Raw genomic sequence first — 27,472 nt, 5'->3', positions numbered from 1 at the left:
ATTAGAAAATAATTATATTACTAGCAATGGTTGGATTTGTATTAATCATTGTATGAATGAGGCCATTTTACATTATTAATTAGAAAATAATTATATTACTAGCAATTGTCCCAAAAGGTGCAAAGAGAGGTCGATAGAAATGTTAAATTGAAAGAACTGTATTTTGGTTTAAAATAATAAATATTATAAGGTGACGTAAAATCTGTGCACATATGTCAAGCAGGACTATACCCAGAGGTCGAGTAGGAAACCATGCCAGATGTCTCAACGAGAATGAAAGTGTTGACGACAGTGGCTTGCCTATAATGCGTCTAGGCTCTCCCATTGATTTGTGAACATTCCATCTTACTTGCAATAGTGCACTGTATCGCTCTTATACTTGTCATTTGAATTACTTGCTCATTGACCTTTGATATTGTTCTATCTTTTTGAGCTCAGGTAAGACGTGAAGGTCCGGAACCTTCCTCGACCAGAAGGAACGAATCACAAAATTGAAGGGAAAAAAAACCTGCCGATGATATGTTGCAAGAATCCATGCAAATTATGAGAATAGTTTGATGTTCATTGAAATTTATTTACATCACAAAGAGTATTAGGCAAACTTTGAATACATAGTTTAATTATTATATATATAAAAGCCCTGAACATAATTTCAGGAAATAGCATGTAGAATCCATCCTTAGACAATAAACTACAGAAACTTTAAACATCATAGTATCAGGAAATTAACTTATTGCTTGCACCTGTATATGAGCTTGTACGCACATGCAAAAACACCTATTTGAATTCTGCTGCATTCGCCTTAATGTGATTGGATGCTGTGGGAAAATCCTCGTCTAGAAATATATCCCAATGCCCATCCCATTTGATGAAAAACTCAGTATCTGTGATAAACTACACCCTGTGCACATCAAGCGCAGGAGTATAGAGATATTCCCGAGGTCCAAATAGAAGCACTGCTTCTTAGTGAAACATTCTTGTGTTCCTCCACATGTATCTGCCGAAAACATTCCAATGCTTCGCCATGAAACCCATTATGCACGAGTCCAGCGATCATAGCTGTCCATGTGAACACATCTCGATGGCGCATTTCCTCAAACACTTCGGTTGCATCCTCCACAGAACGACACCTGCAATACATATCCACAAGCACACCTCCCACAAAGACATCAAGCTCATAACCGGTCTTGATAAACTTGCCCATGAATCTCCATCCCCTGTTGCAGGTCCATTAAGCTTCCGCATGCCTTTAGCATGATTGAGAACGTAAAATTATCGAGCTTCGTGCCAGATAACTTCATCTGATTATAAATCTCCATAGCCTTGGTTTCATAGAACCCATTCTTAACATAAGCTTTGAGCAAAGCATTCCACATAAACATAGTCTACTCAGAGGCTTCATCGAATGCCGCCCGTGCATCGACAATGCTTCCACAGGCAGAATAAAGATAAACAAGCTTGGCAGCCAAGTAGGGATTTTGATGAGCCCCCTGTGATTTTCATGTGGGCGTGGACTTGCTTGCCTTCTTCCAATAATTTCTGGACAGTGCATTAATCTAGGAGTATATGGTAGATTTGGGTATCCACAGGGATTTCTCTATTGAAGTCCATCTAGTGCAGAATGCGAAGAGCTCCATCAACCAGCCTTTCTCTGCACAAAAGAACAGTGCTTGCCAGAAGCCAGGGAAGAAGAACAGCAACAAGAACTGGCAAGGAAAAAGCAGTAAAAATATTTTCAATAGTGACATAAAAGAATGGGAAAAAGCAGTAAGGCAACTCAACTGATATTTGGAAAAAGCAATAAGGCAACTCAATTGATATTTGGAAAAAGCAATCACACTTCAAATCAATGGTTAAAAGTGTGTCACCTGATCCAACGGAGCAAAGCAAAACTTCAAAGCAGTTAAAAGTGTTGACGATTGTTGATCCATACCCTTAAAAACTAATATCCATTGTCATGCATTGATAACATAATAGATAAACTTCAAGGAACTAAGCATTTTGGTAAGATTAATTCAAATTCACTTGTAAATAACGTGATTAGGGAAATTAGTTGTACAACAAATAACCAGTAATATAAAAGGAGATCTGCCTCATTGTATGCAATGGCCCCATTTGATATAAAGATCATATTTTACATCTCCCATGCATTGTGTATTTGGTCTTTCATATTGACAAACAATACCAAGAAGAAAGAGAAGAACCAAAGATCATCCTTAGTCGGTTAAAAACAAATATTGGTATGTTAACAAAAATGATGACCCATCTAATGACAAAGAAAGAGGAATGCTCAGTAAATTTCAAGAAAGAAGGAAATTCTCATCAAGAGGATACTAAGGGTAAACAACCTGAAACCTTCTGAATTTGAGGACTTCCTCGTTATCTTCCACCATGCTTTAAGGTGAGACAGCTATATGCAATCTTTGAAGCAGCAAAGGAGACCCTCGATAGTATCATGGGAGACATTCAAAATGCTGTTGAAGGATTAGTTCTACGATATTGGATATGAAGAAGATCCATTTAATTGTGATATTTTCACAAACAGAAGAAAAATTGTTGAGGACTACACCACTGAATATAAGAAATCAACAAGCTTGCGAAATCTCAAAGTAGAAGTTCCTTAAGTGTTGATAAAAAATTGAGAACTACATGGCTGCATCAGAAAGGAATTTACCCCATTTGAAGTAAAGAACCTTAATGATGCTGCTAAGAAGACTCTATTTATTGAGTACAAGAACAAAAAACAAGCAGTAAGTGGGGAAATGGAAAACCAAGGAAAGGTACCTAACATCAAAAATCTCCTAAGCAAACAAACAGAAATAGGACTTTCACCACTGCTAAGTGACTCAAAAGACAACGCCAGGAATCACTGCAATCATTGTAGTGTTGATTTATGGGGAAACTGAGAAATAATGCTGGAAATTACCCCTGAAATTATATCCAACAATTTGGAAGAAAACATCTACGAGAATGTTGAGGGACAAAATTGGAAAGTTTCCAGAAGAGAAGAATATAGCTTATATCAGTGCAGACCACCAACTAAAGAGGACACATTATTTAATCTATTGTCACATATTTAAAGGCATATGTCACCTTTTGAGGTGTTTTGAGATAAGGACACAATGTTGAGGTCTTCTCTACAGATTTAGAGGCTAGCTCTTTCCTTATGGAGATGACAAGTGGCATTGTGGGCCTATTTTATTCACTCAAAGGGAAAAAAGGAGGATACCAAGGTCTTTTGTAAAGAAATATTATTTTATTAATCAGGGTTTAATTTGAATGTTATAAATAGAAAAGAGGATTCACTTGCTAAAGTCACGGTTGGAGTTGTGGCAGTTCCTCTATAAGCTTAGTTGAAAAACATTTGGGAGAATGCAATTAAGGGGCAAATTCAATGTGAGGTTTTCGCTCTATGTTTCTCTTTTATCGATGACTAGGTTTTTTGCAAGGATTGCCATTGTTTTTCCAACTGATATAAGCTTTGAAGAAGGTCAGTCTTGCTCCAATAAGAGGACGTTAGGGTTTAGGTTTTGCTAATGGAAAATATCTTAAATAATGGGAATAATTCTAGACCTTGCTTTAGCATATCACAGCACTTGCACTTGCAACAATTATATCAAATCCGGTTTAATATTGCTAAAAAAGGAATGGATGTTTTTACTTTGAGACGAATTACAAGGAGTGGGCCAAATGACTTAATTCAAAATTTTCAGTTGACAGTTTAATGGTTGGAATATTTTCTTAAGGCTATACTATTTAAGGGTAGATTTAGTTTAAGGCAGAATCAAGAGAGTAATACTTCACTTGGAATTATTTGTATAGCATTTTAGATTTTTTTGTTTTCATTCATTTGCAATCACTATTTCTTATGATAACACTGATATATGAAATACTTTGAAATATTATCTCATTGCTTATATTGTGATCATACACGTACTAAGACAACGTTTCAAATTGATAACCACAACTGCTTACAACCTAACACTTTGATAAGCACTATTTGAGCGTGTCAATACCCATTGGTTCTAGAGATATTGGATATGACTCAAATTCGCTGCATTTTTGTGAATAAGATCACTCTCTTAAGGAGTAATACGTGAAGCAAAAATGATTTATCACAAAATCTGAATAACATTATGCTTATGGTCTTCAGTTGCAATTTTTGAATGGTATTTAAAATTGGACTTTATGGATTACTTGTTGCAATTTCCATACGTGAATGGTCTCTATCTAAACAGGGGTTTTAGATTCAGAATTACCTTGTGACTCAAATCAATCTAATTTTATAACAAATTATGCATCACTGGGGATGCTTCACAATTGTTCTCAACATTAATCTACATTTTGTAATCAGTTAAGCATCACTTTGGGATTACTTCACACTTGTTCTCAACATTAATCTAATTGTTTGTAACCATTTAAGCATTCACTTTGGGGTATTTCACACTTGATCTCAACATTAGTAATAGCATAAAAAGCATAATGTGATATTCACTTCTCCTTTTGGGATTAATTCAACAATTTACTTGCAAATTCTCACATCTTTGACGAATGAATCGACTTGATTGAGTTAAGCATAATAGTAGTCAATTCATGCTAGTATTTTCCAATTTCTCCCCCAACAATCTAAGTTTAAATTGATCATGCGGATTCCCCCTGGGATAGGCAGTCTCCTTGGTATTTGAGTGGTAACAGCGAGTTTGGGTGATATTTATGAGTTAAACTTTAAAGAATAAGTCGGGATTGATTCAGATTCAGCTGATTAGACTCTGTTTCCTCTTAAAACATAGTCAAACTCGCGACTCCACTTGGACTGCGAAGAGTCTGATAACACTGCCAAGAATCTTCGTATGGCATAAATTGCAAAGCAGTAAAGGCATTAGTGGATTGAAAAGAAAATGTCATACAGATCAACTTGGTTAATAATTTACTTAGTCCATCTATATTTAAGAAGCACATCTATAATAATTGAAAAGCCATTGACCTTGAAGAAGAGGGGATGGTTGAGGTTCTGTTCCTCCATCTGTTTGAGGACTGCAAGCCAATCTACTCTTTTGGGCTTCATTATTCTCACCCACTTCATGATTAATTCAGATGGATCATCCTCTTCTGATAAACAAATTATATGTTTCATCAAGGCCTTGCTCCTTCTAGACAACTTTGGAGGCAGAGCTTCTATGAGCCTTTTTTGTGCCTTATCCAATCCATTGTCGTCTACATCAGCCCAACTCAATCCTTTGCCCTTTACTTGCTGGTTGTCTTTATCTCCCCCAACTTCAGAATCTGATTCGTCCTCTGCATCTTCAACCTTAACTTCATAATACTTTTCTTCTTTGGTTGTCACTGTTGCTGTCATTAATGGGTATCCGGGGCAACAAGGTCGGAGTGCACAGAATCGAGAATGTAATATTCTGGGAGGCACAGAAATTACAAAGCACGTGGAGCATAAACTGCAATGTATAGCACCCTAGAATTGCATTGCACACATAAATCCTAAGATAAGTCAGCTGGGCATCAAAATCAGAAAAAGCATAGCACTTGGAGTGCATTAAATTTTGATGTGTGGAACCTTAAATTTGCATTTGTGCACAACATAGATCCTATTCAGCATGGGAAACCTTTCAGGGAAACATCCTATTACATATAACAGAAAGCACAGCACCTGTATTAAATTCCAGGGAAGAATAAAGATGACCCTTGCAATTATGTTCAGCTTCAATTACACAGGCACACATAAAAATACAAAATAGTTCCATTTTAACCCTCAGTAGATTCAAAGTAGCTTTATGAATTTGAATGATGAACCTTGGGGTCCACAAAAGAAGTGAGTTAAATTTTGGAAGGAAAATAATGCTAGAAACAAGATGTGACTTGATCATGATATGATTGCGGGGTTAAACTTTTCTTTTCTCCTTACCATAACACCCATTATTTTTTGGCCAAGTCAGTGACTGGTTTCCCCAATCTGCTGCTAAAATCACAAAATGACAAATTCTTTTATTTGTGAGATCACCACACAATGTATGGACAATGGGCTATTTATATGTTTCAACCAAACTAACAGTATAAGCCATCAAACCTTCCAAGATAAAATACGAGTTCATCAGCGAAATTTTGCATCCTTGATCACCACACAATGCATGGACAATGGGCTATTTATATGTTTCAACCAAACTAATGGTATAAGCCATCAAACCTTCCAAGATAAAATACGAGTTCATCAGTGAAATTTTGCATCCTCGATTTAGAAGGTAAGTTCATAACTCAAGTCCAGATATTTCTCGTAGCTCAGAGAAGGATATTTTCTCAATTCAACACAAACAGAGATAGATATAATTGTTATTACATAAATAAACAACAAACGTCAAGAACTCCCTTTGGAATCAACTTTACATTAGAAAATACCCACCCAAAAAAACAGTTTTACATTGTAAAACTGCAAAGTAAACTGCACCTAAAGCTCCCATGGAAAAATATCGAATTGAATTTTTGTATATAAAATTTTATGCTGAACCATCTCAAATTGAATTTTAGCATATACTATTTTATATTGAACCAAGATTTTTTTTTTTAAATCCTTGAGAAAAAACTAACCAATAAATCAATGTTAAATTAATTTATTAAGGATAAAAAACTTGAAATGCATACCTCTCAACAAATAATACATAATTTATTAAGGATCAAAAACTTGAGATTCCTACCTCTCAACAACTAATAACACAATATATCTTGTCGGGCTAACATTGATCTATGCTAGTTTATTTATAATTGCTATTTAAATATACACCTTGATTGTTATTCAAATATATACCCCTGTTTAACAGGATCTATGTTAGTTTATTATTATTTAAATATGAAGTGAAATAACTAACTCATCCCCACCAAGATATGGCTATGTAATTCATCTTATTAAAATACCATCACATCATCCCCAGACCGGCCTAGAGTAGTTTATTGTTATTCAAATATGATAAGTAAAATAAATAATTAATCCCTGCCAAGATATGGTTCTATTCTTCATTTTATTAAAATACCATCACATTATCACCAGACAGGCCTAGATTACCTCCTTTCGCTACGTGCAATAGCAAAATAAGATCTGGGCCTAGAACACCTCCCTTATCTATATGCAATAACAAATTTAATAAGGAATAATACATCTTGATTAAGACAATACAGGTTCCAACTATTTTTAAAAAGAAGTAGCATAAAGAAACTACAATGGAGATAATAAATGAATTATTGTCCATAATATTCTCTTAATATAAGAAACATGTCGAAAGCCTTATCTAATATGCAATTTATGGAAATCTTTCAGCTGCTTTCTGCTTATGACAACATAGCTACAGAGTTTGGTACAGTGAATACATATTATTGCATCTAGACCACCAACCATGCAATTTCAAAACAATATATTTAAATTTTATCAGAGCAGCGGTTATAATACCTGGATTTCACACAAATAAAAGGTCCTTTATATTTCACAAAGAACAACATTTTTTGCAGAATTGGATGCAATTGCTGTGTCCAACAACAACATGCACAGGGCATGGAAACCCTGAAGACCTGTTTGGGAACATCAGAAAAAACTGAATAATTTCCACATTCGAAACAAACCCAAGCACATGACATTTCTGATTTACAAGCACGAATCCCCTTTAAATGCTGCAATTATCTCAAAAGTAATTCAGGTCTTCATATTGCAACTACCACCCACCAGTTATTACAAAAAATACTTTTCCCAAAGTAATAAAGCATTAGCTGACTTACCAGAACCAACCAATGCACATAATTTTTTTGTTTTAAAGGGGGGGCTTCTTACTAGTAAGTTCGCACAAACCATAAGTAGTTCGCATAAACCATAAGCCCAAAAACCTCGGTGATTAACCACCGTGCAGCTTCACTCGAAGGACCCGACGCTCATATTTTTGCACAAAATTCGAGCGTTCATCTCGTTGATGGTATCAATAAGCCCTCGTAAGCCCACAGTTCCATCGGAGGCCTCGTTCTCCTTGTCTTTCTTCTCTTGGGGTTTAGCCTCTCTGCGCTTAAACTCAGTTGCCTTCTTGAAGAAATTCCCGTAGATATACTTTGTCGTGTAGCCCTTCTCTTCATCATAGAGCATGATGTGACCGTGCCATTCCCAGACGCGGTAGCCGGGCTCTGGGTCCTCGTGGAACCCTACGCGAACCTGGTGGTCGCCAATGGTGACGGCTTGGCCGGAGTTCGCCTTCAGTTTATCAGTGTCCCCGCTGGATATAATCTGAACGATATTCTTCTCTAGCTTCGCCTCCTCTCTCTCCAATGGGCTGTTGCTCTCGTCCACGATGATGCGATCATACGAGTTGGATAGGAAGGTATTGGTGTCCAGAAAAGGGTTGCGCATATTTAGCCGACTCATCATGGTGCCTACAACCAGGCTTTCGAAAGAGTTTTTGGTGGAATATTGGTTTGCCATTTTCCCTCCGATGGCTGATATCCACTCTCCAAGACTTCCTTCTGGTGGATATCAATATATAAACTGCAATGGTCAGGCATATGTGGGCTCTCAAGGAATTTAACAGCTTGGGGGTTAGAGGAAACCAAAGGGAAAAGGGCGAAAGCAATAAATTTCCTTTGCCTTTATCGCCATCAAAGTATCAGTCTTTATCTTCATGCCTGACAGTTAAACCCCAAAATCAGCGTCGTTCAAATTCATATCCTCCGGCAGCATATAACAGCTTGGGGATTGGAGGAAACCAAAGGGAAAAGGGCGAAAGCAATAAATTACCAGCAAGTGCAGGCATGGCGCAAGATGCCACGGGCTTAGGACTTTTCTCGACCTCGAGGAGACACATACGACAATTTCCGGCGATAGACAGGCGGGAATGATAGCTGAAGCGAGGGATATCGACCCTCGCTAGGCGTCGATAACAAAAATGCCTACCATTCTGCCTGAAGGATGAAGACCATAACAGAAATGCTTGAACAATTCCCTGCTGAATGTGGACGCCAGGTGTCAGCGTCAGAAACAAAAGCACGACGAAAGTCTCTTTCAAAGGAAGGCCTATTGGCCTGAATATTATATATTTTGCTTAAATAAAGAGTTATTTTGTTTTTATTTAAATTGCCATTAGATTATACAAGATTAAAATATTTAAGTTTTTCATTGAAAATTAGATTAATTGTAAAAGTGATATATTTATATAGATTTATTTACCAAAAGTTCATTATTCAATATATTGTTATAATATTATAAATGAGGACATTTATATGTTTGATATATTTATAAAGATTTATTTACTAAAATTTTATTATTCGATATATTAGATTATGGCATAATACTGTAAATTGCGAGTGGAGTAGAAAAACCATAAATTAACTAAAACTATTAAAAATATGTTGTAACTTTTGAGAATGAGTAAGTTCAGTCTATGATAGAGATGAATAGAAAGTTTTGTTCTTCCGAACCTATGCAATAGGCCTTATAATATCCATATCCAAATAAGTGGAGTGTGCAGGCTCTTCAAATCCAACTACCAGAACCAAATAACAAGAATGAAGCTTATGATGGTGATGTTAAATGATAGGGTGCTTATTATTGTTTTGTCACACAACCTTAATATCTTGGCCCACCAATTGCAAATTATTAATAACAATCCATTACTCTCAAGGATGAAAAAGTTGAAAGGATTCAAATTGGAGGATTCGATTAATTTTTTTGAAAGGATTAGAACTTGTTTGTGTAATGCAGGAAGATATGATTCAGTTGAAAGGATTCAAATGGAAGGATTTGATTAAATTTTTTGAAAGTATTAGAACTTGTTTGTTAATGCAGGAAGATATGATTCATACAACAGTAAATTAGTCTGAAGCATGAAAACTTTGAAAGGATTCAAACTATCTGTATGATTGAAATTTTGAAAGGATTTGAACTTATTGTATGATACATGTGAATCTGATTTGTCTTAAATAGGTTTCATTGGTATTCTCTACCTAAAGGCCCACAATTTAAACCCCTTCTCCTACAAACTTGACATGGTGAAAAGTGTTTGACCTTCCAGACCTGGTTTATTTCATGCTATTGACAAGGTGCCACTTGGGGACAATCCATATGACAAGGCCAAGCAGATGCAGGTACAAATTATGGAATTTTTTTGGTAGTTTTTTGTTTGTTTTTTTTAGTGTGTTTTGTTGGATATTGACGCACTAGAAATGGCTACAATTTGGGTTAATTGAGTAGAGTAGTGTGGAACCATATTGGTGTTTATTTAGATGATATTACTCTTAGAAATGGTATGTTTCAGATGCAGTTTCCATGGATATTATGAGGGATTAGACTTCAGTCGGAGAGCATAACATGCTTGATTTTGAAAATTTTAATGGATTAGAATTGGTAATGTCGGAATTCTCTTCAGAGTTTCTATATGGTTAACCTTCTCCTCTTTTGAGTCAATTGACCTCGTTGGCCAACTGAATTTGAAATGTGACTTATAGATTAAGAGTTGCTATGTTCAATTGTGAAGTAATTGGACAAATGCTTTGATCCTGAAGAAATGCAAATTCAGATGTTTTTTTGCTAGCATTGGTTCCTTCATTGTTGAATTTTATGTTGATGACTAATAGTGGAAATTTCCAGTGTGAATATGGGTGAATGGGCTGATTTGAAAGTGGAATAGGTGATTTCTGCCTCTCTTTCCAAAATCAAATGAAACAAAAACTAGGGTTGTGTTGACACTTTGCAAGCATGAAAATGGGTCTTCAAAAGCCAACATGTTTGTTTAGTTTCCCTTCAAGCATGAATTAGTTTTTATGTGCAAGTTAACGATAATGAAAATAACACATATAATTCATGTAGACATAGAGAAGAGCAACACAAGGTTTGATGACGGAGTTCGCCCCTCTTGGGCTACATCTCCGGGTCTGTCAACATGACTAGACCACTCATATTCAGTGTACAAACAAGTACATAAAGTATGCTGATGACCATGTGGCTATTTCCGCTTCAAGGAAATGTTCTCCTGCAGATAATTCTCTCAAAAAAACAATGTGACAACCTACAATCATCATGTAAACTACAACAATCCAAGGATTCTTATATAAATATCCTAGGCCTCATCTAAAAATGAGCATACATGCAAAAAGGAGGACATAATCCAAGCTTCCTCATCCTGACATAGAGAGAAAAATTTCCAAGAGTTGAACCTTGCAAGTATCAGTTGCTGCAAATGAATTTTGAAGGTGAAGAAACACCTACAGGGTCTTCTTCATGCTCAAAACCCTCAGAAAATGATACCAATCCTTGCTTGATCCATATACCCCTTAGCCTCCAACCCACAAAAAAGACCATCTAGATGTGCTCAAAACATAAAACAGAGGTCACTAATGGATTAAAAAGATTCAAAAACCCCCAGATAGCCTCTTTTTGAGCTCAAATTGGTGACAAGCTCAAAAAGTTATGAGCTACAAGCTCAGCCATGAACTTGATTGTTAACCATCCTACAATTTTGCCCCTCACTAACAATCCTACAATTCCGCCTTGAAAATTGCTAATTTAGTGACAAATTTGTTCTCTGCAGGTGTAATTTGTTGGGCCATTAAATTGTCCTCTAACTCCTTGGGACTGAAATTTGTGGCCATATGGATGCATAAGGCAGAGGGTTGGGCCTTAACGCTCAGCCTCGTCGACCTAGCCCCTTAGAAGTCAGGCTTAGAGTCATATTGCTCCACAAGTCCATGGGCTGGGCCTTAATGCCCACCCTACGCGTTAGGGCCTTTTTCTTCTGTTGTCGGGGTCGCATGCAGTCCACGAGACTTGTGGCTATCCCCTTCTTTGGTGCCTTCCACAAGCGCCTTTTTCTTTCGCGCGTAGGGTCATGTGGAGGGTCATACGCCCTGGGCTAAGGCCTTGCCTTAATGCCTCTAGGGTGGCACCTTTGCTAATATCTGTTGCAGGCATATGAGAGTGGTTGTGACCTTGGGCGAAGGCCCTTACCTCCACCCTCTGAATTGCTCACGTCAGGGAATGAAACATGGTCCCGTGGAGTTTGTTGTGGATGCCGAGATTGTGGGTTGGGGTTAAGCCCTATCCCTAGGCTCCCTTTGTCACGATCCTGTGGTGTGGGGTGTGGCTGGGGGCTAGGGCTTAGCCTTGCCACCTTTCCCCAAATATGTGCCACATACCCTTTAAATAAATGCACTCCTGTATACTTTACAAGGAACATAGCGTGGTGTAATGGTTAGGCCTGTGGTTGGTTGGTGGGAAGTCACGTGCTCAACTCCCATGGGGTGGCTTGACCCTCAACCAATATTTTTGATTTGTGTGGGAGGCCACGTGGTTGTCTCCCATTGGCCCAGTAGCGCCTTGCTATTGGTCCACCCAATACATACCATCCACCAATGGAAAACTTTCACAACTTTGACCAATGGAGAAAGGTCAAGTAGCAGCTTGTCATTGGTCCTCAAAAGCCCATAGACAATCAAAACCCAAATTTTGCCATTGTTTTACTTGTTTGGAAAAACAGTCAGCGAGCTATAACTTGACCTCCTAGTGTCAGATTGAAGTTAAACGAATGTTGTTGGATTCAAAACGACATACACTTTGGATTTGGCGTTGGTTGCAACAAGTTATGGGCACTTTCATTTTTTAGCATAAATTTGATCACCTGATCACTCCTCCCCACTATGAATTTTTGGACTCTAAAAGTTTACTTCCCTAGTTCATATAAAGAGGATGCAACTCAAAAATACCCAAAAAATTCAATCCAAATTGCAAAATTTTCAATTGGTGCCCTTCAAGCCCCAATCAAGGCACTTCACTTATCATCCTCATGAAGACCTATTATCCTATCAAGAATCGAGCCAACGTTCTTATTGTTGTTGCAGGATCAAAATATTGATGAGTAGAATATGAACATTCTCTTTAATCTCATCTTTGTACGACTCCAAAACGCTTCAACTTGAAGCAAAAATTGTTGAAGACAAACTTGATTCCATCTTGGAACTCAAAAGCAAAATGAATATGCTTTAGCGTCCTCAAACTGAGCTTGTACATGAAAAGTACACTGCTCCAAAATAGTTATTATGAAAATGAATGGAAGTAGTACTTCAGATATTGATTACCTCTTTAAACTTGTCATCCATCCTTTCTGCTTTTGATGATGACGATGATGGCCAACATGTAGATGAATCTAACCATCCACTCTTATCTAATGCCATAGGGTGCGCTTCTTGGAGATGCTTGCAAAAATCACATGCATCATCTTCCACATATGGTCTAAAACCACTATTTGAACCATAAGCACATATTGGCTTCATCTTAGAGGTCTCTTTTGCTAGTGCAGGGGTAGCACTTTTTGCAACTTGCTCATCAAGCAATTGTTGCAACACAAAGTGCATGTGCCTCTTTTCCTCTTTAGCTATCTCCAACATCCTTATTAACTCTATATTCTCCATATGAAGAGCCAAATTTCATTATTTAAGCTCTTGGACATTCTTTTTGTTTCCCATCTTGCAACTTGGTCAACTTGTGCCATTATACCAAACTAATCTGAAAGTGGAATAGGTGATTTATGCCTCTTCCCAAAATGAAATGAAACAAAAACTAGGACTATGTTGACACTTTGCAAGCATGAAAATGGGTCTTCAAAAACAACATGTTTGTTTAGGGAGTCGTCTAACGAGGCGGAGGAATTGCGCGGATGACCAAAAGTGGCTAGAATCCAGGGAAAAAAATTTCAAGAATCTTGTAGAGGCAGTGTTTGAATCATGTTTTTGATGGTGGATATGGATTCAGCACCATAAAAAACGTCTAACACACTTAAAATTTTGAAGTTTAACAGTGATAGCTTATATTTACAAAAATCCTTGCCGAATTTTCTTTAAATATGATCGGAATTTCCATAACTTTCCTGGCAACTCCTCCGCCTCGTTAGACTATGTGTTTGTTTAGTGTCCCTTCAAGCATGAATTATTTTTCATGTGCAAGTTAATCATATTGAAAATAACACATAATTCATGTACACGTAGAGAAGAGCAACGCATGGTTTGATGATGGACTTCACCCCTCCTAGGCTACATTTTCGAGTTTGTCAACATGACTAGACCACTCATATTTCAGTGTAAAAATGAAGTACGTAAAGTATGTTGATGACCATGTGGCTATTTCCCCTTGAAGTAAATGTTTTTCTTCAGAGAACTCTCACATAAAACAACATGAAAACCTGCAATCACCATGTAAACTACAACAATACAAGGAGTCTTATACAAAGATCTTAGACCTCATCTAAAAATGAGCATATATGCAAAAAGAAAGACATAATCCAAGCTTCCTTCATCTCGACATAGAGACAAAAATGTCCAAGATCCTAACCTTGCAAGTATCAACTGCTACAAATGAAGTTTGAAGGTGAAGAAACCCCTAGAAGGTCTTCTTCATGCTCAACACCCTCAGAAAAGGCTACCAATCCTTGCTTGATCCTTACACCCCTTATCCTTGATCTTGAAAAAAACCCAATCTAATGTGCTCAAAACATAAAACAAAGGTCACCAATGGATTCAAAACATCTAAAAACCCTCAAGTAGCCTCTCTATGAGCTCAACTTGGTGAAAAACTTCAAATGTTATGAGCTACAAGCTCATCCATGAACTTGACTGTCAACCATGTTTCAATTTCGCCCTTCTAGCTAACAATCCTACAAATTTCACCTTGAAAATCACTAATTGAGCGATAAATTTGTTGTCCGCAAGTGAAATTTGTAGGGCCATTAAATTGTCCTCTAATGCCTTGGGACTGAAATTTGGACACATAAGGCCAAGGGTTGGGCCTTAACGCTTGCGCTCGTCGGCCTAGCCCCTTAGAAGTTAAGCTTAGGGACATATTGCACCACGAGTCCATGGGTTGGGCCTTAACGCCCGCCCTACCCCTTAGAGCCCTTTTCTTCTATCGACAGGGTCACATGCAGTCCACAAGACCTGTGGTTGGTCCCCCTTCTTTGGCGCCTTTCATAAGTGCCTTGCGCATATGTGCGTAGGGTCATACGACCTGGGTTGAGGCCTTCCCTTAATGCCTCCGAGCTAGAACCTTTGTTAACCTCTGTTGCAGGCATATGAGAGACATTGTGACCTTGGGCTAAGGCCCTTATCTCCACCCTCCGAATTGTTCACGCCAGGGAATGAAACATGGTACTGTGGTGTTCTTCGTGGACATCAAAATTGTGGGTCGGGGCTAAGCCCTAGCCTTAGGCTCCCTCCGTCGTGGTCCTGCGGTGTGGGGTGTGGCTGGGGTGGGGCTTATTCCAGACCCCTTTCCCCAAATATGCACCACATACCCTTTAAATAAATGTGCTCCTCTATACTTTATAAGGAACATAGCGCAGTGTAATGGTTAGGTCTGTGGTTGCTTGGTGGGAGGTCGTGAGTTTGACTCCTTTTGGGTGGCTTGATCCTCAAACAAAATTTTTGACTTGTGTGGGGAGGCCACCTGGGTGCCTTCAATTGGCCCACGTGGTAGCTTTGTCACTGGTCCTCAAAAACCCAAAAACACAGTGAAAACCCAATCTTTTCCATTTTTTGCCAGTTTGGTAAAATAGTCAACGGGCTATAACTTGAACTCCTGGCGTTGGATTGAAGTGAAACAAGCGCTGTTGGATTTAGAATGATGGAAAATTCGATTTGGCACTGGTTGCAACAAGTTTTAAGAAATTCCATTTTTGAGCATAAATTTAATCACCTGATCAAGGGCAAGGCGGATTATATTCCCCAACCTTAAGGGTGATGCACTTTGCAAACCTTCATTCCAGATAGACCATGCATTCAAATGTGGCCCATTTTATCTCATGCGTGGTGAAGGCTTCTCTGATGATAACCAACAATCAATTATAGCCCTTTCATCACTTCTCGCAACAGATGATCAATCCAAAGAGAAGGAGAGATACAAGGGGAGATTCAAACTGAAAAGCCCCATAGAAGCAATGGACCTCTCCTTCCTCTTGGTGGTCCCACATGTTGGTTTTAGAGCTTATCATTCAATCAAGAAATAAATGAAAGAAATTACGAAAATGAATCAAACACACAATGCAACACAGAATTTTACATGGTAAAACTTTGATAGTGTATCAAAGAAACCTCCATGGGGAAAGGGATTCAAAATCTTATTAATCAAAGATGATTGTCTTGGGTTACAAGAATTTTGTGCAATTCCAGTTAATATGGGCTACTTTGTTACATAACTTCTTCTCGTTATAAAACTGACTGAATGGTAAAAACTAAATTTACCCACAATTACATTATTTACATAATTGTTGTCATTAGTTCAACAATCTCCATCTTGACAATAATTTTCCTAATCCCTTGCCCATGCCCATTCATCATTTCTTCTACAAGCCAAGAGAAGCCAAACACCACCGCAACTTCTTTACTAAAACTGGTTTCGTGAATATGTCTGCATGATTCTCCAGGGTATGGATATTCTTGAGAGCTACTTTCTTGCCATCGATCACATGTCTCACAAAATGGTACTTGACATCAATGTGCTTGGTCTTGCTGTGATAAGTTGGATTTGTAGCCAAATGAATAGCACTTTTAATGTTCACTTTCTCTTGCACCCTTCCAATTTCATCAAGTAGACCTTTCAACCAGATTGCTTCTTTACTGGCATTTGAAGCAATTATATACTCTACTTGGGTAGTGGACAAAGAAACAATTTCTTGAAGTTTTGACATCCAACTAATTGTTCCACCTACAAGAGTAAATACATATCTTGTAGTAGATCCTCTCTTGTCAAAATCACTTGCATAATCAACATCCACATATCCGCAGAGTGAACCTCCACTACCATTAAATATTATATAATGGTCACTTATGCCTCTAAAACACTGAAGCACCCATTTCATTGCTCGCTAATGTTCTTCTCTTGGATTTGCCATGAACATGCCGAAAACTCTAACTACATGTGAAATGTCAGGCCTTAAAGATACCATTGCATACATTAAGTTGCTAACTGCATTTGCACACAAGACATATACTTTTTTCTTCATCAGTTTTAGGACAAAAAATCGAAGAAAGGTTCAAATGGGAAGTTAATGGAACATTAACAGGCTTAACATTGTTCATACTAAACTTTTTAAGTACTCTTTCCACATGCTTGTACTGTGATAACCAAAGCTTTCCATTTTTCCTCTCTCTATGTATCTCCATGCCCAAGATATGTTTTGCCACTCCAAGATCCTTCATATCAAACGTCCTAGAGAGCTGAGCTTTTAACTTGTTGATCTCCTCCATGATTTTTTTTGCAATAAACATATCATCAACATACAAGACCAAGATAATGAATATTCCATTGGCTCTGGCAGTTAGAGTTGAAGAGCTTGCACGCTCCACTTATTTGGATATGGATATGGCAAGGCCTATTGCATAGGTTTGGAGGAACAAAGATTTCTATCCATCTTTGTAATAGCGTGAACTTGCTCATTCTCAAAGGTTACAACATATTTTTAATAATTTTAGTTAGTTTTGGTTTTTCTATTCCACTCACAATTTATAGTATTATGCCATAATGTAATGTATTGAATAAGGAAATTTTGGTAAATAATTTTTTATAAATATATCAAATATATAAATATCTTAATGACATAATTTTCGAATAATGAAAATTTGATAAATAAATCTATGTAAATATATAACTTTTATAATTGATCTAATTTTCAATGACCAAAAACTAAATATTTTAATGTTATATAATCTAATAACAATTAAAAAAAACTTTATTTACACAAATATATATATATTAATTAGTTAATTATATTTCAGGTAGCCTTACATGGGTATAAAACAATGTCATTTGTACAACCATTAATACAAATCCACGGTAATGAAATATGGCAAACACTGGTATTATAAATAAATTATTGTTACATGCGGCTCATCTTTTTATAAGTTTGGTGTGAATATTCAAGTAAAGCAAGTTAATTATATCATATATTCATTTTTTTCTTAGTAAATATTAAAAAGAAAATATAATTTTTATTTTATGTTGATTAAAATTATAAAATAATAATGTTAATTATGTTGTAATTTAATTATATATAAAAATTTAATTTTAAATTATTTGGTAAATTATAACAATTTTATATAATAATGATGAATGGCAAAATTTCACGATTAAGAAAGAATTTTAGAACAAGTGAATTTCAAAAACAACAATTTGGTTAGGGGAAAATTATGTAGAAGGTAATAATTTTCAAGGCAAAAAAGCAGTCTGGTTACACTACAACTACTCTTTGGACATACAACCGGTTGTTGTGGAGTCATACTAATAGTATATAAACAAATTTAATTGGCTAGAGTACATGCATATGGTTACCATCTCTGTTCACTCAAAGTGTTATAACACTGTTATGGTTACTAACTTTGTTCACTCACAATTTTATAACATGGTTAAGTTTTGTGGAAGCAAAGTTAAGTTGAATACCTAACAACTTCCGAAACACTAAACATATGCATATGGTTACCATCTTTGTTCACTCAAAGTGTTATAACACTGTTATGGTTACTAACTTTGTTCACTCACAATTTTATAACATGGTTAAGTTTTGTGGAAGCAAAGTTAAGTTGAATACCTAACAACTTCCGAAACACTAAACATCTCAGAGTTAAGACACTGAGTTAATTGGCGAAAAAGGTCGAAATATCTAAAAATCTATTAGACTTGAGAGTTAAATAAAAAAAATACTAGATAATCCATTAGACTTAGACTTAAATAAGAAAATACCATGCAAAACAAAAGACAAAAGACATAAATTGAAGCCCTAGCCAGATTTATCCATTGATTCAATGCCTAAGAGCGTTAGCGAGGAACCATAGTCACTTATCTTCGGTATTGAAAGGCAAGGCCTTGTGGAGGGGGGGTTCCCGCCATGAAGGCATTTTGTGACCGCTTGAATCTTTCCATACAACACTGCTTCAAACAGCAAAAATCTGCACTCTGAATTAGATATTTATTCACTTCCTAAGAGCGTTAGCGAGGAACCATAGTCGCTTATCTTCGGTATTGAAAGGCAAGGCCTTGTGGAGGGGGGTTCCCGCCATGAAGGCATTTTGCGACCGCTTGAATCTTTCCATACAACACTGCTTCAAACAAAAAAAATCTGCACTCTGAATTAGATATTTATTCACTTCCTCCACTTTTTTCATCATTTTCTCCATATACAGTAAGAATGCAATACAAGACAGTTCTGCTCTCAAAACGAATCTTTATCGTTGCTTTGCATAGCGAAAATTCCTGTGGACAATGATTTATTTGTGAAAGAAGTAGATTGCTTCATTGAATTTAGTACCGAGATGTTTTCTTCCATTTCTGGTGATGCAACAAGTGGCTAGGCTTAAAAAAAATTGGAATCTCCAGGGCTATTATGTGGAAAGCCCTAAGAGTTCAAACGCAAACACAAACAGAGCCCGCCCAAGCTTATCTGAGCCTGAGCCCGGTGATGAGTTTTTGAATCCCTGAAACTCGTGTTTCGCTATTTTTTTATCTTCGCGGCCAAGCTCCGCGATGTATTGTTTTGAACCTTCTTCTATATGGAGAAGGAACGGGTCATTTAGGAGGCTTCTGCACACTTTGTCAAAAATAGTAGAAGATTCAAGTAAAGAAAAACAGGGTTTTCTAAACGTTTTTGGGCTTTGGATGCACTTTTTCTATGTGCTATGCATTATAGTTGTTGTTTCAATTATTGTATGGCTCATTCTTCACCCACATCCCACCAGAATTGAATATTCAGGAAACTAGCCTTATATCTTTTTGTCCAATTTAAAAATTTCTTTAGTAGGAATAGATTGTTCACTGGAAACAGAGAATCTTTATGTCTATTGTAGCTTTATTTCTATTGTAAATTTTGGTAATTCATTAGAAACAGGTATTTTCATGTTTATTGTAAATTTCCATAATATCTCTGGAGGCGTCAGCGATAGTGTAGGAGGATATAAGTAATATGAAAGCAAGCCCAGTTACCAACTCTGGTCTTGGAGTTCTGGTGTTTTGAATCGATTTTACGTAATATATTTTTTATTATTTTCAATCTAATTATTAATTTAATATCTTTCTTGACTCCCCATTTCTGCAATCACATAAATTTAATCTCAAAATATTTTATTTGCATTCCATAAGAAACATTACTAACCATCAAAGCTTACTCTCAAAGTTGTTACTGTCAACTTTTATATAGGGTTGGCCTTTTTCATGTTTTATCTTCACAATTATTGAAGATCAAAGTTCACTATTTAGCAATTTTTCTGGTTTCACTGATAATAGCATGCTATGTGTAGGATTTAAGGTTTCTTAATATAAATGTTTTCTCTGGCACTGATAGGATGGATGTGCCAACTTACTTGATTTAAATGGATTCCATGTTCAATATTTCAATTATGAAACATTCAAAACCTAAATGGATTTCTGTCATTCTGAGTTTACACTCTATTACAGTGAAGTTCTTCTTGGAAAGACCTAAGTGATCCAACTCATTATAGTATTAATTTTTATAGTGTTATGGAGACCACTTTTTTTAACAATGCGATTAATTATGTGCAGGTATATGGTGCTTTAAGAGAGTAACTCCATTGTAGCGCTTGTATCTCAGTGTTGTTCGAAATCTACCCTGTAGGGAGCGATTGCAGAGAAGGGATTCGCTGAGTTTTTTTTTTAGAGGAACAATTCATGCAAAGTTTAGAATGATCAAAGGAATATGGAAGAAACATTTTAGTCAAGATACTAAATGTAATAGCGTTTTCAATTTGGTGAAGCTTCAGGTTATTCATATGGATTGTAAAATAATATTTGAAAGATGAAAATAGAATATCAAATATTTATAAAAAATAATGTTTCGTAGTTATTTTTCCATCTTTTGTAACCACTTTTTTAAACGATGCAATTAATTATGTGCAGGTATATAGTGCTTTAAGAGAGTAACTCCATTGTAGCGCTTGTATCTAGTGTTGTTCGAAAATATTTGAAAGATGAAAATAGAATATCAAATATTTATAAAAAATAATGTTTCGTAATTGTTTTTCCATCTTTTGTAACCACTTTTTTTAACAATGCAATTAATTATGTGCAGGTATATAGTGCTTTAAGAGAGTAACTCCATTGTAGCGCTTGTATCTAGTGTTGTTCGAAATCTCCCCTGTATGGAGCGGGCTACATGTTGTAGGGAGAGATTGCAGAGAAGGGATTCGCTGAGTTTCTTTTGAGAGGAACAATTCATACAAAGTTTAGAATGATTAAAGGAATATGGAAGAAACATTTAGTCAAGATACTAAATGTAATAGCATTGTCAATTTGTTAAAGCTTTACGTTATTCATATGGATTGTAAAATAATATTTGAAAGATAAAAATAGAATATCAAATATTTATAAAAAATAATGTTTCACAGTTGTTTTTCCATCTTTTGTGACATGATAGTAAAAACAATAAAAATTTAGCTCTCAAAATTTTTACTTGGCACTTATCACTATGATATGTTTATTAAATTTTTTTAAATATTTATTATTTTGTATTTCCATTTAATATTTATTATTTGTATTTCCATTAATTTGTGATGGGTAAGTTGATGTTAATATTTTTATATTTATTATTTATTTTATAATTAAAATTATATTTTTTAAATATTTAATATTTTGTATGTGGATTGGTTTGTGACGGACAATTAGATATTAAAGTTAAAAGTTAAATTTGATAAACGGAAAATATAACACTAGGAAACACTAATATCATTATTAATATTTTAATAAATAAACTAATATTATTATTTAAATATTACTTTTCAAGAACTATTAATATTTGGTTTTAATAAATTAATTTAAATATTATTTTTCAATAACTAGCGGTTAATAATATTTGTTTTTAATATGTAATAAATTAATATTATAATTTAAACATTATTATTCAAATATAGTCGTTACTTGAAATTGTCTCTACATTGCTTTCTATTTAAGCCTTTGCCATGGTCTGCCTCTTTATCTAGTCTTGATGATGAACCAAATTCTCTCATGTGATTTCTACCGAAAGACTTTGTTTAATATGTAACACTGTGAAAGTCTCCAATCACTCCAGAGAAAATATGTTCAAATTTTTAAAAATTAAAATAATAATAAATATTTTTTAAAATTTTTAATTCTGAAATTTTTAAAAATTAAAATAATAATAAATATTTTTTAAAATTTTTAATTCTGAAATTTACCTCGATGTTTTAAATTTGTAAATACTATAAATTCAATTATTTAATATGTAGTTTTATGGTTTTAATAAAAATATTTTCAAATTATAGATATTTAAGTAATTTTTTTCTTTAAAATATTGATTTCCAAAAGTACATTTATCACTCTTTTCTCATGAGTTTGGAGGTTGTTCATATTGGTTTATGTTGAAATTCTAGGGCTTTCCACATAATGGTCGTGCAGATTCCTGTAATACCTTCGCCCCACATTTACCAAAGTTAATTGGTCTGCTGAGGTAAACATGTAACGAGAGGATACTATGATCTGCTTCAACTCCCCATGTACAATTAAGGAAGTGGAATTGACACAACACAACTAATGTGAACTTCTATACATGTCACAGAACCCTCAGGAGCCAACAAACCATTCCAGGTGATCAACCCCTGAGACAACTTAGCATTTCACTAACCTAGAGCCTCCGTCGCTCCCATGACATGGGCATGCATGTGACTGGGACCCTCTAGTCGCTTTCGCAAGGGCATGCAAACGACTGGGGACTTTTTCAGTTAGGTCAGTACCAACGACTCTAGATTTTGTGTCACTTTTTCATGTCTAAGACTTAGGCCACTACCCAAAACTTCCTAAAACTTTTAGAAATGAAAAGTAACGTCAAAACAAGGATACGAATGCAAATACTTATGCAAATACTTGACTAGACCCCTACTACCCATGACAAGCATTTTGTCAAACATGTCACAAATATGCACTCTACAAGTCATAACAACATATTTGAGCATAGGGGTCTGATACTTATCTGAGAATTGCTAAGAAGCATTGATGCCTTGTCACATTCGCTGTAGAGTCATCTATTACGTCATATATTCATTGTTAATTCATTTACATATGCAAATACTTGACTAGACCCCTACTACCCATGACAAGCATTTTGTCAAACATGTCACAAATATGCACTCTACAAGGCATAACAACATATTTGAGCATAGGGGTCTGATACTTATCTGAGAATTGCTAAGAAGCATTGATGCCTTGTCACATTCGCTGCAGAGTCATCTATTAGGTCATATATTCATTGTTAATTCATTTACAAATCAAAACATGATGAGAGTTATACATCATCATTGTCATAAAAATGCTTATAACCAGCGTATAACCAATAGAAATAACAAGGATATAACAACCATAAAAACCACATATAAACCAGTGTATTTACCCATCAAATATAAGAGGAAATATGTTATTAATATATGCAAAATGCAACTAGGTATGGGAATTCCACAAACCCCCTGACCATAGACTAGGTTGAACCAAATCTTTTTTTAACTAATAATGAATGTGGAATCTCATGAAACACATCCAACAAACCAGGTCAGGGCTTTTAGAGGTCAAACCACCTCAACCCTCAACTAGTGATTCCACCTCATGGTCAGACATCACTAACCATCACCAGAGAGAGAGAGAGCTCCAAAACTGAACTGACAAAAGGTACCAACTGATCCTCAAAAGCCTTCTTATTAATGAGGCCTCTATTTTCTTCAATTTTCCATTATTTTCTTTCTTTTCCTCCTCACATGCAACATGTGATCTTTCACCTCCCTTTTCTCCTAATTTCTATTATTTTCATAAACAAAATGTCAATTAATGCCTCATGCTTTTCCAAAGCCTTTGCCATTGCCTTTTCCAATTTCCTTAGCCATTAATTAATCACAAGTGATCCCAATCACTTTCTTTTTGCCCAACATTCATCTTGGAATACGTGTCCCATGACCAAGATCTTATTTTTCCTTTATTAACTTTATTATATGAATTTTTGACCAGGGTTGTTATAGAACCCTCCCCTTGGGGAAACACCGTCCTCGGTGTTCAATGACAACACCTACAAGCAACAAGACTGCTGAAAAAGAAAACATACAAACCATGGAGCTTTATAATTTAGATCATTGAAGTATTTACAATGATCAAACTGTTAAGAAGCAAACCAACATGAGAAACATAACAACATACCAACCATAACGACATGACAACCATACCACTTATTGGAGCTTTATAACACAACTCATGGCGGTATTGACATCCATATAAATATCTACATACATTGAAACATCACACCAAAAGATATACCAAAAACATTTGCTCAACCAATGAATAGTGAAACATACATAGCTTGCATCTGATTTGCCATCTCCCATGTAGCTTCATCGGGCCCAAAGTGCTTCTGTTGCAGTTTAACTTGCTTGATTTCTTGGTTTTGAAGCATGAGAATCTTTCTTTGCAATAGACACTGAGGTTTTAATTTGGATTCTCCATATAGAGCCACTTGCAATACAGACCAGTTAATCACATGATCAACATCTTTAAAATACTTATTAAGTAATGACACATGGAAAACATCATGGACTTTCATTGTTTGAGGTAGTGCAAGTCGATAGGGTACTGGTCCAATCCTCTCAAAAATCTTGAAAGGTCCACAAAACTGAGGTGTCAGCTTGGCATACAACCCAATTTGCAAGGAGATCTTCTTCAGTGTGATTCACAAATACGCTTGTTCCCCAACCTAAAACTCCTTAAACAAATTGTTCAAATTTGCATAACTTTCTTGTCTGTCTTGTGTTGTCTTTATATTCTTCTTGATTCCCTGAATTTCTTGTTCCATCTTTACCAACATATTTGGTCCAATTACCACACTGTTAATTGGATCACTCCAATTGATGGGAGTATTACAACTCTGCTCATACAATGTCTTAAACAAACTCATTCTCAAAGATTCTTGGTACCCATTATTGTAAGCAAATTCAATTAGTGGAAGATACTCTTCCCACTTCCACTACTAATGCATCACATATATCTTCAACATGTCCTCCAATACCATGTTGACCCTTTTTGTCTGTCCATCTGTCTGTGGATGATAAGATGTGCTAATTGCCAACTCTGTACTTAAACCTGCGAATAACTCTTTCTAGAATCTAGAAGTGAACTTAGTATCCCTGTCTGACACAATCTTCTGCAGAACACCATGCAGTCTCACTACATCTCATATGAATATGTGTGCTACATTGTTAGCAAAATATGTATACTTGAACTAAGTTTGCTACCATTTTCAACCTGTCAATCACAACCATGATAAAGTCATGTTATTTAGATGTCCTCAACAAACCTGTAATGAAGTCTATGGAAATGACCTCCCATTTCCACTACAGAATCAGAATCAGCTATAGTAATCCACTTGGACGCTTACACTCTGCTTTTACCTACTGACAATCCAAACATCTAGCCACAAATTTTGCCTTCAGATTTGGCCAATAGTAGAACTTTTTCACCATTGTCAATGTCTTCTGATATCGTGGGTGACTTGAATACGACTTAGCATGAAATTCCCTCAAGATAATCTTCTTGAGCTCACTATTGTCTGGCACATATATCCTATCCCTCAATCTGACCAATCCGTCTTTTGTGAGACGATAGTCCACATCTTGATCACTTGTAGCTTGTTCTAACATGTGCATAAGCTCCATGTACCTGTTATCTTGTTTTCCAGCCTGCAAGATCTGATCCTGTAAATCTGTCCCATGAGAACTCATAGTTGCTATGTGATTTTCCTATATCCGTCTACTAAGAGAATTTTCAACCCTGTTCTCTTTACCTTTAATGTACTTGATCTTAAATTCCAACTCACTTGTCGTGCCCAACCATCCAGCTTGCTTGACATTTATATTGGTTGATCAAATAGATACCACAATCCACTGTGATCACTCATCAAGATGAACAGTGTTCCAAGAAGATAATGCATCCATGTCTCCAAAACATGGATGATCACTGGAACTCAAGATCATGTGTTGGAAAGTTTTCCTCATGCTCATTCAGTTTCTTTGATTGATAGCATACTACCTATTAGAGTCGGTCTGGTCAGCCCTCCGTCAGGGATCAAAACTCTTTATGCATTTCATTTTAGGTGTCCCGCTTCATCCACTCAGCTGCATTCCGCTAGGGGGCATGCCATAAATCTGACAGAGAAGGTCATGATAGTTATTTGTCCCTCATGTCTGGTTCTTGCTGGCTCAGGTCTTTTGTCGGTAATCACTAGAGTCCGTGACAGTCAGGGTTTGGTCCTTTACGGGACTAGGGTCATTTTTTAAGTGTGGGTCTAGTAATCCATTGATTAGGTCTTGGAAAACATGTCTAGTAAAGCCATGCAGGCCATATTGAGGGCCTTACACAACTATGGTTTAAAGAGTTTCATCGTCAAGTGAAAACACGGTCATTTTTTAAGTGTGGGTCTAGTAATCCATTGATTAGGTCTTGGAAAACATGTCCAGTAAAGCCATGCAGGCCATATTGAGGGCCTTACACGACTATGGTTTAAAGAGTTTCATCGTTAAGTGAAAACACTTCAGCTCTTCTTCAGAACTCTATTTCAAAAGAAAAGTCAAAAGAGTTCATTTACGATAAAATTTTCCAAAAAATGCACAAGTTGAGTTTTCAGATGCAGTCATGGTTTCCATGGCCAAATGACCAGTCACACAATGCCCGCAAGGAAAATGCCGAAAATTTCATCAGAAGAGCCAAAATTTCAAAGAAAAAGGTGAAAATCAGGGTGTTTAAAGTCAATAAAAAGGTGCAAACACAAACATTAGAAAGTGGGTTTTCAAATAAAGGAAAATCAAACTTATCTCTCCTCCAAGCATATATATATATATATATTTTTGTGGCCAAAAACCAAGTCATTGTGCTATTGCAAGCTTGAGAGAGACATTGCTAAAGAGAGAGAGCGAATTGGGAGAGTTTGGGTGAGTGAGGGCCGATTTCAAGGAGCGCGGCGCATACACCAGGGAGCGCGACACATATAGAGGGCGCGGTGCACTGGCAGCCAACCCACAATGGAAAATTAACACGGGTGCGATGCACACCCAGTGCGCGGCACATTGGGCTTGGCGCGCGACGCACACAGCCAGGGGGCTTTAAAACACTCCAAATTGTTTCATATCTTGGTGGAAGGCAAGCAAACAAGAGGTAGGCTTAATTGAAACCTCTTCTCTGTCCATTTGGTCAATGTTTTGGGGTTTCTAAGATGTTGAATGATACCCAAAAGCCACAATGGCCATCCATGAAAACGATCATCAAGAAAAAATGATAAATGGGGTTGCAAGATCACAAGGAGGCCACCAAGGTTCTACTCTCCTCCCTTTGTCCCCTCACTCCTCATCATTCTCACCCCCATTCCATCATATCTCCTAAGAAAACCCCCTAAAAACCTCCACTAAAGCCCTATCC

At 36.3% G+C, this 27,472-nt stretch overlaps 1 protein-coding gene across 1 annotated transcript; it reads right to left on the bottom strand.

The window, feature by feature from the left end:
* Positions 1-7,900: 7,900 nt before the first annotated feature.
* Positions 7,901-8,458, bottom strand: LOC149177319 (uncharacterized). The gene has a single exon (XM_089421718.1). The coding sequence runs from the start codon at positions 8,456-8,458 to the stop codon at positions 7,901-7,903; it is 558 nt and encodes a 185-aa protein (XP_089277844.1).
* Positions 8,459-27,472: the final 19,014 nt, after the last annotated feature.

This window comes from Pinus tabuliformis, chromosome 4_1, assembly GCF_031772625.1.
Source record: "Pinus tabuliformis cultivar Carrire ecotype Pingquan chromosome 4_1, CPIR1, whole genome shotgun sequence".
Classification (NCBI taxonomy): domain Eukaryota; kingdom Viridiplantae; phylum Streptophyta; class Pinopsida; order Pinales; family Pinaceae; genus Pinus; species Pinus tabuliformis.
This window is presented reverse-complemented; position numbering and strand designations above follow the sequence as displayed.